A 12,791-nucleotide genomic window follows, 5' to 3' on the forward strand; every position below is an offset into this window, starting at 1 on the left:
GTTTTTTACCTTAAACTGGGATTAACTTTCGTATAGACAATGACGTAAATTAAGAGTCCAAAGCTCAGCTTCTGTGTCCAGATGTTATTTAGTTTGTTACATGGCACTTATTTCTGGGACAAAGGCTAATCCTCTGGAACACAAACCTTAACTGATGATTTTTAGAAGAGAGGGTTTTTGGGTTTTTTTAGTGGACTGAGTATCATCACTTCCTGAGAACAGATCATCTGTTTGCACTCTTTGAACAGACAGCCAATACTGTGAAAATGCGATGCCTCATTAAATTGAGAATTACAACACTCTCGGAAAACCCTTGCATGCTAACGTACAAAACTTGCCAGTGCCAACTACTGTGGGTATGCAGTTTTTTAACAGAAAATACATATAAAACAACCGTGCAAAGATCACATCAGAGACCTGTGAAACAGTTGAACTTCCAGTCGTTGCACCAAATGCAAAAGGGTATTATTATGTCAGACTTCATCCAAATGTCTAAAACTTACTTTCACAGAAATCATGTGGTTTTACTTTCATACTGATAGCCTGTAACAGTCTGTCTTTCTAGTATAGTACAGATACTTGTTTTTTGGGAAGGGGAGACGGTGTTACCTGCTCAGTCCTTTCAGGGCTTCGGTGTTTTAGGCCTTACCTCCTTAAGTGTGGCCTAGGAGGACAGAGCAGGTGAAAAACAGTGTGTTTGCATGTGGCTACATAGTTATGAATTGGTGTGTGCTCGTGGAAAGCAATAGTCGACAAGTGTTAAACTGGTTTGACAAACTCTGTAGACTAGAGCTGCTGCTAAGGGGAGCAGCTGTAAGGGATGCCCTTCTGCTGCACCATTCTTTTGCAGGCATGGGTGACTGGATAGTAAACCAGAGGGAATTTGTTCAGCTGAAACTAACGTTGTTCCCCTCCCTCCTCCTTCGCAGAACTGTTTTTCAGCTGGAGCAGTTCTCCAGTATAGTTTGCTATGGACTCTGCAAACACCAGCTCCAGAGGAAAGTTCTGGGAAAAGAGTCAGGGAAAGATAGGATTGTGTCTTCAGGCAGCTCTGCCCGCGGAAGGCGTTCAGCCAGCCAGAGCCTCAGGGCTAGTTTCCTGGTGGCAACAGGGATACGGGTGGACAAATGTAACCTTTTCCAGAGTTTTTGTCTTTGATTTTTCTGGAGAAGATCAAGTCCTTCTCAGGGCTAAGTCAGCTAGAATGGTTTAAACTGCCTTTACACTAGTTTTAATGACTCCAGGTTATTCTGTGGTGGAGCAGAGGAGGAGCATGTGCACGATCTGTGCTGTTAACTCTCAACCAAGGGAGTGGTGAATTCTTATACTGCCGAGACCAGATTCATAAGAGTCTTTGAACATACTCTCTGTTATAAACCTTAATGAAATTTTTAAAACCTCTTTCTCCTCAGCATGTCACTTGTTTGGTTTTAAGGTTTTTGTTTGTTATGCCACCACAGCTGTTTACCTAGTCTCTTTTTATACTATTAATGCTTGAGCTAGTCATTGTGCTTTCTTTATGGACTTCTTTAGTATTAATATTGGTAGAACTGAGTCTCTCAGAGTTCCCCTCAAATTATTAAAATGCTGTCTAAGGTAAAATGCATTGAAATCTGTGATGCAGTTTTTTTGCTAGCATTAGAACAATCTTGATGTTCTGACAGTACCTTTGCAAAAAGTAAAGGACAGAAGAATGGAAAATAAGCCTTAACTATAATTTGTATTTCTTAATACAATAGCTGCTTTCCTTGTTGCTGAATTAAGTTTTCACCGGCTGCTATTTTTGACAGTGAAAGGAAGAACCGAGGAGAAAACAAACTATGAAAGTATTGGTTATTGGCCTTGGAGGGTAAGTATTAGCAGATTCAATTTCCACTACACCTCAAGAATGGTCTTCCTTTCAGAATAAAGTGATGCTATTTCTATTTCGGAATGGATATTTTTTGAACATATATTACAAATACAATATATAATTGTCTCATTTCATGGCATATAACTCTTAAGAAATTGTTCTGTCTCTGTTGGAGATCTCAGGTACCACCTCTCTCTAACCTCTTTCTGGGCACTGCTAGATTTACTGTCTGAAAGCTGCTGGAACCTGCCAGAAAATTTGTAGAGGTAGAGAGTATTTAATGTGAATAAACTTTTGGGGAGGGGGAGGGGGGTTGGGATTGTGTCTTTTTGTCTAACTATATAGAAAAAGTGTGTGTGAGCTTGTACATATGTTTAAAAGATTGATTTTTGTCTTGATGCAGTTTTTGCTATGTTTTCTAACTCAGTGTAACAAATGGGGGGAAAACAACGCTGGCAGAAAAGCTTAAGAAAATGCTTCCCAACTGTGATATAATCTCTCAAGATGACTTCTTTAAGGTAACAGTATTGATGGAAAGACCTGAGAGGTACAAGTAGGCTCGAGTAGATTTTAGTATCATTTCTTCTCTTTTCAGTTCTCCTATTGATAAACTTTTTAAAATTGATGCTGCTTAAAATAAAATTAACTTCATCACAAAGAGAAATAAAATGAGCACTGTGGTAATTAAACTTTCATTGACGAAAACCACTGACTATATTCAGCAAAAAGAAGTTTACTGTCTTCTTTTATACCCTCTTAAAATAAGGAACAGGTGTATATTGGATGCATTTTCAAGCTACTTTGTGCTAACAAAGTTGATGATATTGTGTTAACTCTACACCCATACAGCAATAAGTAGTTCTTTGTCTTCCAGATCAAAGCAGAAAAACAACTTTTGCATTGATGTTGGAGTTGTTTGTTAAGGAGGGTGAAGGAGCTCTTATTTCTGAAGCAAAGCTCTAATTAACTGAAGCAGTATGATTTGAAGAATTTGTTGTTCTAGATCAAATACAGTGTTTGTATTGTATTTTAACAGTTGCATTCAGCAGTTTAATTTTGAAGATAAATTTAATCAGTTGGGATACAGAGGTGTATAACCGTTATGTTTGTAACTGAAGGGTATCTGTGACAGTGGTCATAAAAGCAGCCTTGAAAATACTCCACTTTTTCCCCTTCAGCCGGAGTCTGAAGTAGAAACAGATGAACGTGGATTTAAGCTATATGATGGTCAGTAACTTCGATGTATTGCTTTCGAACATTGTGCTGAAATTATGCTGTGCTGAGCTTCAACACTTCTTCCCCTCCACCTCCTACCCCTCTTTCCGAGCAAGGCAGTAAACAAGTGGTTGTTTAGCGTAATCCTTTGCTCAGTTTCTTTTAGCTTACTGAGATAAATATGAAAACTTGCTGAACTAGTAAATAGCTCGAAGCTAGTGCTTGATGTTTCCTTTTCTCTTAAATCTTTTCCTTTATTTCTGCAGTCAGGTCTGGTGCAGTAGCAAATGGTACTGTTTAGTTAAAAGTCTTGGCTTGCCGCACTGGCTTAAGTTTAACCTCATCACTTTCTATGTAATGATGGATTTTTTTTTTCACTTTGATAATGAACTCATGGGATATCACCATTGAGTCTCTTTCATTGTCATAGTCCAAACAGTCAAAACTTGGGTCTTATCCTGATGCCTTTATTTCATGACAGATCTCATATTGAGACCAAATGTTTTGAAGTTCATGGCTAATGCTGGCTCAGCGTCCTATGAACTTCTAGATGCAGATCCACTTTAGGATGGTGGATTGGTTCAGGTCATATCTAGCTGTGAACAGTTGCTTATTAGCTAATCTCTGTTGATACTTGGTCATCGCAAAACATGTTACTCAGAATGTTGTCCAGAACATTAAATTGTATCTGAAAGCTGACTCTAATCAACTATGCAGTCTTTGGCTCAACTTCTAGACTTCATGAAACTAGAATGTGAAGCTGGAGTGATAAATTGGACATTCTGGTTCAACTGTCTGTGTTTAATGCTGCTCTTAAAAGCTCCTCTAAAATGTGTTTGCTCTTGTGTTATCCGAAGGCTGCCTTCTGTCTACCATTAAGTACTTACCTAATATGTTCTTAGAAGTCTATAGAGAAACACAGGTGCTACATTGTGCTATGTGGCTTTGTGTGCCATCCTCCTTTCAATGTTGTGCATCCCCACCCTCTAAATACCTGAACCCAATAAAAACCCAAAGCAAAAAATTTTGAGTGCCCACTCCCTTCACCTGTGTCAAGTGACAATTGACAGAAGCATGGAGGTCTTGAGGTAAGTAAGTATTTACAAGTTTCGTGGAATAGGAGAACAGTCCTTTCAGTTTCTATTGTCAAGGGAAAGGCTGTGAAGTGAGTTCACACACTTTTCAATGCCACAGAGTGCAGAGACCACACTCACCAGAAATACGCCAGTCCTGGGGAAAGCTTTGATTTCAGGGTATCATCAGTGCAAACATGAAACTACTTACATGCGTGAGAGAAAATTTTGGGGGTAATCCTGTTCCCTTTCATTTAGACTTGTATGTATGATTATAATTTGATTCTTACTTATTAACCTAGGGGTACTTAAGTGTTCTTTTTTATCATTATTATTCTCTGTTTTTAAGGGGTGCCTAACTTTCTGTTTCCAACTAGTACTTGATGCACTCTATATGGATGAAATGGTGAAAAGTATTCACAATTGGATGAAAAGACCAGCAAGCTCATGTGTTGTGACAGAAGAGCCACAGAATACATGTGAAAATTTGAAAAGTACAGAAGACGTTTGTATTTTGATTGTTGAAGGCTTTCTGCTATACAATTATGAGTAAGCAGTAATATGTAACCTGGTATATTAAAAGCTGCCTGAAAAAGGAAGAGGGAACTAAATATGTTATTATCTTAGGCCACTTAATGAGCTATGGAATAGAAGATATTTTTTGACCCTTCCTTATGAAGAGTGCAAAAGGAGGAGGAGGTAAGATTTTTCAGTCATTGTTCACAGAGTCGCTGTACCCCCTAACCTGGAGTGGTTGTTTTGTACTAGCTTTTCTTCAGTGTCTGCCAAATTAAGCTATTAAGATCATCCATCCTCTGTGATTCCCAGGGAACACTGTGAGGGTATTCAACTAACATTAACAAAAGCATGCGGAGAAGTGTGGGGGTTTGGTTTTGGTTTGCTTTTGGGTTGTTGGGTGGTTTTGCATTTTAGAGCATGTTTTACAAACACTGGAAAGAGAATTTGTTGTCCAGATAAATTATTTAGATTACTGACTGCATGTTGGACTTAAAAGATGTTTAAAGTGAGAAGCAGTTTAAAAAAATACTATCTGTGGTTGAATACGGCTACGTGATGATTATTGTTAAAGTTCATGTGTGGTTTTAGTGTACACTTTGTTCACACTGTGCATTAGTTGTGCCGTATATCTGATGTAGATTATTGAGCCAATGTCTGACCTCCCTCCAAATTTGGAGCAATACTGTGTGCTTGGAGCAGCACATGTGCACAAAGTCAGAATCTGCTGGCTGAGTGAAGAAATCCTCTATTCAACTGGCTTTGGTTGATTCCACTTGGTTTCTCACTAGACTCACCTCTAAAGGACTTTAGTCCTAGACAAAACTGCTAGTCATCTAAAACCTGAGAAATAAAAAAGAGGGCGGGGGGGGCGGGGGGAAGTAATTTGTTTTGGTAGCACTTTCAATGCAGCTTAATTTGTATGTAATACCTTTTTCAATTTAAACAAACAAACAACTTTTACCTTATCTTAAATGGAATTTGGTTGGCAGAAATAGGTAAGTTAGCAAGAGTTCGTATCACAGATTATATTAAAACAAAGGAGCCCCCTTTGTTTCAACAGTTATGCAGCCTGCCAGTCTGTTGGTTTGGTGGGGTTTTTTTGAATAGATGGTCTTATTAAACCAGCTGACACTAGAGGAAAATGTAAAACTTGTATGGGAAAGCAAATATATTTTTTGTGTAGCACCAGAGTCTATCAGCCAGCAGATACACCGGGGTACTTCGATGGACACGTGTGGCCTATGTATCTGAGATATAAAAATGAATTGGAAGAGAATGCAAGTAATGTTGGTATGGTATCTTTAAATTTATAAGATGCTTAAGTGTGGCATTTGTGCCATTTTTGTGGATTTGTGGGTTTTTTTGAATGGGACAGAGTTTTCTTCAAATGTTTTTGTGGCACTTGGACAGTAGGTTTGGACCTTTTGTTGGTTTATTTTTCCAGTCTATAGGGTTTTTGGGGTTTTATAATGAAAATTATTAAATTCAAAAATAGAAATGTTCTGATCACTAATTGAGTCCATTTAACAAGCGAGTTTGTGCGTGCAGTTGTGCACACATGCATATGGCTAAATAGGAAGCTTCTGAGACGATGGCTGATGCACTGGCAGAATTCTTCAGAACAGAATTGAAATCCTGGGTGAAGCCCTATAATAAGCAGAAGATACTTCCTAGGTGCTGACTGTACACACTAAGGTCACAAGTCTGGCATGAGAAGTGTCAAAGCCAGGCCAGCTGATAGGGCGCTGCCATGAGTTTGTGTGATGTTCGCACTTGTACAGCTGTTGGACTGCCTACTTCTGGAGTGGGGGCCAGAGGAAAGAGAAGTCACCCGGGTGGCTGCTTCATCAGCACGCTGCTTCTTACTGTGCAGTGAGAATGAGAACTGCAGTGCCTGCTCTTGACTTGCTCAGACCCTGAAGCTGAGGAAGAACTTGAGGTCTTCCACTGCATAGGAACCTTTCTGCTGAATTATTCCATTGCTTTACTGTCCAAACATTATTACCACTACCCTTATGGAGATTTTTATGCCAGAAAAACCTATAAATTCATTCTTAACTAGAATACTTTTCCATTAAGTTATTTTTTAACATGTAAAATTAATTTGGGAAAGAAGAAAAGGGAGGTATTGTTCTTGGTTTTTATTTTTTCATCTGAATACTGAAAACTTTGCTAATTGCTATTACAGCTAACTGGCATAAAACTCATGAAAACTTTTTTCTGTCTTAGTTTATTTGGATGGAACAAAATCCCAAGAGGAGCTTTTATCCTTTGTGTATAGTGATATAATACAGGAATTAAAAAAGCTGAGGGAAGGAGGTAAGTAATGTTACTGGAAATTGAATCTGCTTATCCCATTCCAAGATCACAAGAACCTAATCCTTCTGTATGAAAATACTGCAAGGATTATATACACCTGTATCTCCTTATGTCTTACAGTCCTTACATGTGTTTGCCTGTTACCCTTAAGTCATCATAACCTGTAACTTTAAGTTCCTTGAAATTGGATGTTCTGAAATAATAGGTGTTAATCTAATGATAAAATTATAATAAAAAAAGGGGGAACAGAAGGAATATGGGGCAGAACATCAATGAAAGCACATGTGTTGGTGGTATTCGTTTCTAATGTACAGTGATGTCATGTACAAACAGAGAAATGATACTACAGGTTAAATGTGCACTTTTTATTTTTATTTTAGATCAGCAGGTCACAGCATGATGATGTAGACAACCTGGGTTCCATCTGATACAAATTGAAAACCCAAAGACTGTCATACTTGGCAAGCCAACCAACTGAGCAGATGTTATGTGCATGTCCATACTACTAATTCATACAACACAAGTGGATTTGTAGCAGCTATTAACTCTAAGCCTCAGATATTGTTGAGTAGTATCAATAGTGCATTATTCTTTAGAATTGCTTTAATCAGTCATGCTTTGGCTGATCTTTAAATCTGATTGAATGTGTAAATTTTACAGAATAGAAACATTTTTATGTACAAAACTATAAACATTCAGTTCTGCTGGATTAATAAGCATATTTGAACATGGATGAATGCAATTTGAAGTGTTCATACAGGAATGACAGTGATTACCTCTAATATTGTTATGAGCTTCTATTCACTGATAAACATGGTTAGAGGAACTAGCTATATGCTGTGGCAATAGTAAGTTTAAGATTGTATAAGTTCTTACACTGCTTATTCAGTAGCTGAAGCTGTTACTGAATACATCATAACTGAACTTAGACTTGCTAAAGACCTCTGTGGTGTTTGTCAAGTAATTTTTATGTTGTGTATTGGTTGGAGCAGTTGGGAATGGATATTTAAAAAAATCCAAACAAACCTGAGGAGAAGTCAGGTTGTTGGAAAGTGATGGGGGAATAAGATGTCGGAGAGAATGCAGATGCATTGCTAACAAGATTAAGTACATGTATTGTGCAGAAATCGAGGATTGGGATGGCACAGACTACTAGGCAGTAAATGCATGCTTCAGGGAGGAGGAAGGAAGAAATAATTCTTATTAATATTCATAGCTCAGGGTGAAATTACAGTAACGAAAGTGTTCAGAAAGCAGGTATGCTGAACATGTTAAAGCTTTGTTATATGATTCGTGTACGTGTATTTAGACAAACTAGGAAACTGGGAAGTTGAATCACATTCGGTTGCTAAGTAATGTATTAACTCTTAATTTTTCTATACAGTATCTTACATTTTTATAATCCAGAATAAAAATCAAGCTACAGACATGAAAAGCAAAGGATGGGCTATATTACTTACTATGCGTCAGCTGAACTGATCAGAGTGATTGAAATGTAATAGTTCATTGTTAACAGTATTAGAAGTCCTAAACTCATGTAGAAGAAAAAGGTCTTAAACAGATTAGAGCTGTATAAAGCTGTGTTTAAGACAAACTGCTTCTAAATACTATTTTGTATTATTATTTTGCAGTAAAAATACTTCAAGTTGTATTTGCTTACATGCAGTGATGGTCTGTCTGACTTTAAACTGTATTTTTGTTTTTATTCCCCTTCGGAAGGGGTACAGCTGTGAGAAATGAGCTAATACTTGGCTGGTTGTGGTAGGTTGACCTTGGCTAGCCAGCAGGTGCCAACCAAAGCCCTCTATCACTCCCCCTCCTCAACTAGACAGGGGGGAGAAAAAAATAAACAAAAGGGTCATGGGTCAAGGTAAGTACAGGGACATCACTCAGCAATTACAGTCACAGCCAAAACAGACATGGCTTGAAGAAATTAATTTATTGTCAATCAAATCAGAATGGAATAATAATAAATAAGAACAAATTTTCAAACATCTTCCCCCTACCCCTCCCTTCTTGCCTAGCTGAACTTCACTCCCACTTTCCCCCTAAGTGGCGCAGGATGATGGAGAATGGGGGTTGTGGTCTGCTCCTAACACGTTGTCTCTGCTGCTCCTTCCTCCTCACACTCTTCCTCCACTCCAGCATGGGGTCCCTCCCCACAAACTTCTCCAATATGGGTCTTCTGGATGGGTTGCACTTCTTTACAAACTGCTCCAGCATGGGTCCCCCATGGGGTCGCAAGTCCTGCCAGGAGCCTGCTCCAGCGCATGCTTCCCACGGGGTTACAGCCTCCTTTGAGGCACATCCACCTGCTCTGGCATGTGGTTCTCCATGGACTGGAGGTAGATATCTGCCCTACCATGGACCTCCATGGGCTGCAGGGGGACAGCCTGCCTCACCCTGTGTAGGGTGCTAGGAAACTTTGTTAGGGTAACATGGGACAGTTCACTACCCCCCATCCTAGTATGCAGAGTCCCAAGCATGTCTTATCTCCCTGTTATGGTAAGCTGGGGTAGTTCACTTCCCCCCATCTGCACGCACCCCTGCAGGGGTGCCAACGTGAGGGCCAGCTGCGGATCTCAGAATTCAGACAACAGCACCGGCGTTACATCAGTGGGTTTGCTACTGAGCAAAACAGGACAGTGCATGTGCATCGTCTGTTAAGCAGTGTAAGTTTTATTATCCACCCCTGCGGTGCTTTCCCTTGAGCTTCACTCCCAAGCTGGGCTCCACTGCGTCGGGTCGCCATTTCGTTCGTGTTTGGCGCCCTGGGGCTCCCACCGTGGTAACACTATGCTTCCCATGAAGCCAAAGCTTTCACTTGCTGAGTGCTGTGCCTCGTCCCGGAGGGATCCACACCTGCCTTTCACTCGTAACACCATGGTCTTCACCATGGGCCACAGGGGAATCTCTGCTCTGGCACCTGGAGCACCTCCTCCACTTCCTTCTTCACTGACCTCGGTGTCTGCAGGGCTCTTTCTCTCACATATTCTCACTCCTGTCTCTCAGCTGCTCTTGCAGTTTTTTCCCCTTCTTAAATACATTATCACAGAGGTGCTACCACTGTTGCAGATGGGCTCGGCCTTGGCCAGTGACAGGTCTGCCATGGAGCCAGCTGTCACTGGCTGTATTGGATCTGGGGGAAGGTTCCAACAGCTTCTCACAGAAGCCACCCCCTAGCCTCCCTGTTACCAAAACCTTGCCACATAAGTCAAATACAACAGTGAAAGAAATAAATTTGTTGTTGCTTTTCCTATCCCTGCATGGAACTTGCAGGATTATGGTGTCCCTTTGATAAACCTTTGAAGTATTTTCTTACACGGAGAAATGTGAGTACAACTTAAAATAGTATGTTTGTTCCAGAGGAACATAATGGATCAATTTATGAACTGAGAAGGATAGGAAGTGAAGGGATAAGACTTAATGAGCTCCTCTCAAGAGGAGGAATAATTTCAATATTGGCAGTCCCGGAGTGACTTTATTCAGCAAGTTTAGCTGTGATTCAGAAGAGGGAATGGACAATGAGATCACCCAAGTTCACAGATGATACTGAGCTTTCTCAAGTAGTCCATTGGTCCAGTAGCAAGGGAGTCAGTTTTCTGAGATCCTTTCGTGAGTTCCAGTATAGATTTATGCATTTGTGGTGTAAATAATTTATCAGAATATACATGTTACTGAAATCGTAGTTACAGCTCAGGGCAGAGATCTTTGACAATTCTTCTGAAACAATCACCACAGTGTGGAGCTGCATGAAAATATTAACCAGGCATCTTATGGAAGGGTATTGTGAACAAAACAGGTGGTGCTGCTTTGCTCCTGTGTAAAACCAGCAGACCCACATGTTCAGTATTGGGCAGTTCCATTTTGTACATCTGGATGGAGTCATAGTGGAGTTAAAAGAAGGGCAACAAATGTGATGAAGAGAACGGAGCAGCTGCTTTATGGGGAGAGACTGAAAATGCTGGGACCCTTCACTCCGGAGAGAAGACTGAGGGGAAAAAAGATTAAGGTTTACAAAATCTTGAATGCTGTGAATCAAGTGGATGCAGAACTAGTATTCAGCAAATTGTACAACAAATACTGGTTTAGGGGGCACTCCTGCTTCACTTGAAACAGACTGACCAATGATATTAAGGTGATATGTCACAGAGCAGACAGTGAGCTTCTGAAATTTAAGGAAATCACAGGAAGCAGATAGTACCAGCAAATTCAAAAGGGATTGGGAAGACATGTTAACACCACACCCATGAGAAGTACTGAAAGAAGCAAGCAGGGCTACAGCATGGGTGGACTGTAGAAACTGGCCAGGCTCAACTGTGGTGCTTAAATTGTGTGTCCTCTTGCCAGTTGCTACAGCAATCCACCTCAGTGGGAAAAGACAATGAACTCTTCTCTTCTGAGTCTCTTTGGGAGATTAAGTATTTCAGGTGCCATTACAAAAGCCTACAGAACTCACCTGCAACGTCGGCAGGTTGGCAGAATGCTTTTGCTTTGAAGGTGGTACAGCCCCTGGCAAGAAAAATACCGTTTGCCCCTGGCAGATGCCTTTCGAGTGCTAGGGCTGTGCTAGCTGTTAAGTGGTTGGGGAGAGCTGCAGCACAGGAGCTTGTGCTTCTTTTGTGAAGAAAGGATGGTTTTTTGGAAGTGGTGTCACCCTCTGCTGGCTGCAACATCAGGCTGTCATAGCTGGAGGAAAGCTTTGCTCAGTGTCTTGCATATTTTTAAAAACACGGTGGCAATACAGGTGCTGTTGTTCTATAGGAGGCTAATGACATATATATAAGAAGCACAGAAGTGCAAGTACAGGATCAGTTTGACATCAAGAAGGTGATTTCTTCATAATGTAAATATAACGGAAAGAACATGATAACGTAGTAATTATAAACACTAATGTAGTAGGAACAAACTTTATCTCACAGAGCTATTGCTCCCAGTCTAACCTTAAAAGACTAAAAGCTGAATTTCTAACAGTTTACACTGTATATCACTGATTCAGATGTTGGTTTGCCACATACATGGAGTTTCATACTTCATAAAACCACTTAGTGTGCCCTTGGGAATAATGACACTTTTGTCCACCTGACACTGTAAAAATAAGTCACAGAAGAACTCTCTAAGACTTAGTTCGAAGTTTTAGAAGGCAGGCATTCTTTATTTACTGTGCCACATGCATGGGGGATAATTCCACCTAGTGTGCATGCTGCACAGAGCAACAAGTGGTGCTTATATTGTTCAATAATATACACATGCATAGTTTGTTCCCGGAATTTTCATACATCTTCATATTGTTTCCAAGAAATCGTTTACATTAAATCTGCCTTTCTCTGGAATCTGCGCAGTGAGTAGTATTCCAGGTGGCGTACCTCCTTGTCTTGGTTGGCTGGTCTCATCCAGTGTGAAGGATATTTCTCAGCTTATCTGTTCACATGTACTAAAGTATCGAAACTACTACTACAGCAAATGCGCATCAAGGACAGGATATTGTTTTGAAGTTTTGAGACTAAAAGTACCAAGGACAGAGTGACTGCTATAAAAAACAGTGATTATGCATCAAATACAAAGTAATTATTTTCTTGTGAAAACTTCCATTTAGCTAAGCTATGTTAAGGTATCACATCCAGCTGGGAATGATGTCTGTGCTTTCTGTCCAGCACTGCCACTGAACTGCTTTGTATTCAAAACTCTCCAGCCAGTTAATGTAGTTGCAAGAGAGCATCCTGATTTCAGCTGGAACAAAGTAGCTGGTGCACTGCTGTGTTTTGGATTCAGGATGAGAAAAATGTTGATAATACACTGACGTTGTGTGTTGC

At 40.1% G+C, this 12,791-nt stretch overlaps 1 protein-coding gene across 1 annotated transcript; it reads left to right on the plus strand.

Moving 5' to 3' along the window:
- The first annotated feature begins 1,802 nt into the window (after positions 1–1,802).
- NMRK1 (nicotinamide riboside kinase 1) lies at positions 1,803–7,378 on the plus strand. Its single transcript, XM_009950050.2, has 8 exons — positions 1,803–1,849; positions 2,280–2,370; positions 3,031–3,079; positions 4,518–4,689; positions 4,768–4,839; positions 5,843–5,949; positions 6,889–6,978; positions 7,359–7,378. Exons 1-8 carry the CDS (start codon positions 1,821–1,823, stop codon positions 7,376–7,378), a joined length of 630 nt encoding a protein of 209 aa, XP_009948352.1. The 5' UTR covers positions 1,803–1,820.
- Positions 7,379–12,791: the final 5,413 nt, after the last annotated feature.

Source organism: Leptosomus discolor, chromosome Z (genome assembly GCF_034619465.1).
Source record: "Leptosomus discolor isolate bLepDis1 chromosome Z, bLepDis1.hap2, whole genome shotgun sequence".
Lineage (NCBI taxonomy): Eukaryota > Metazoa > Chordata > Aves > Leptosomiformes > Leptosomidae > Leptosomus > Leptosomus discolor.

What these genes read in the sequence shown, in the direction of transcription:
- NMRK1 (XM_009950050.2), top strand. Translation starts at nt 1,821, where the DNA reads ATGAAAGTATTGGTTATTGGCCTTGGAGG. An exon ending in GAGTGCAAAAGGAGGAGGAG is followed by an intron (nt 4,840 to 5,842) that starts GTAAGATTTTTC and finishes TTTTTTGTGTAG; the next exon opens with CACCAGAGTCTATCAGCCAG. An exon ending in AAAAAAGCTGAGGGAAGGAG is followed by an intron (nt 6,979 to 7,358) that starts GTAAGTAATGTT and finishes TTTTTATTTTAG; the next exon opens with ATCAGCAGGTCACAGCATGA.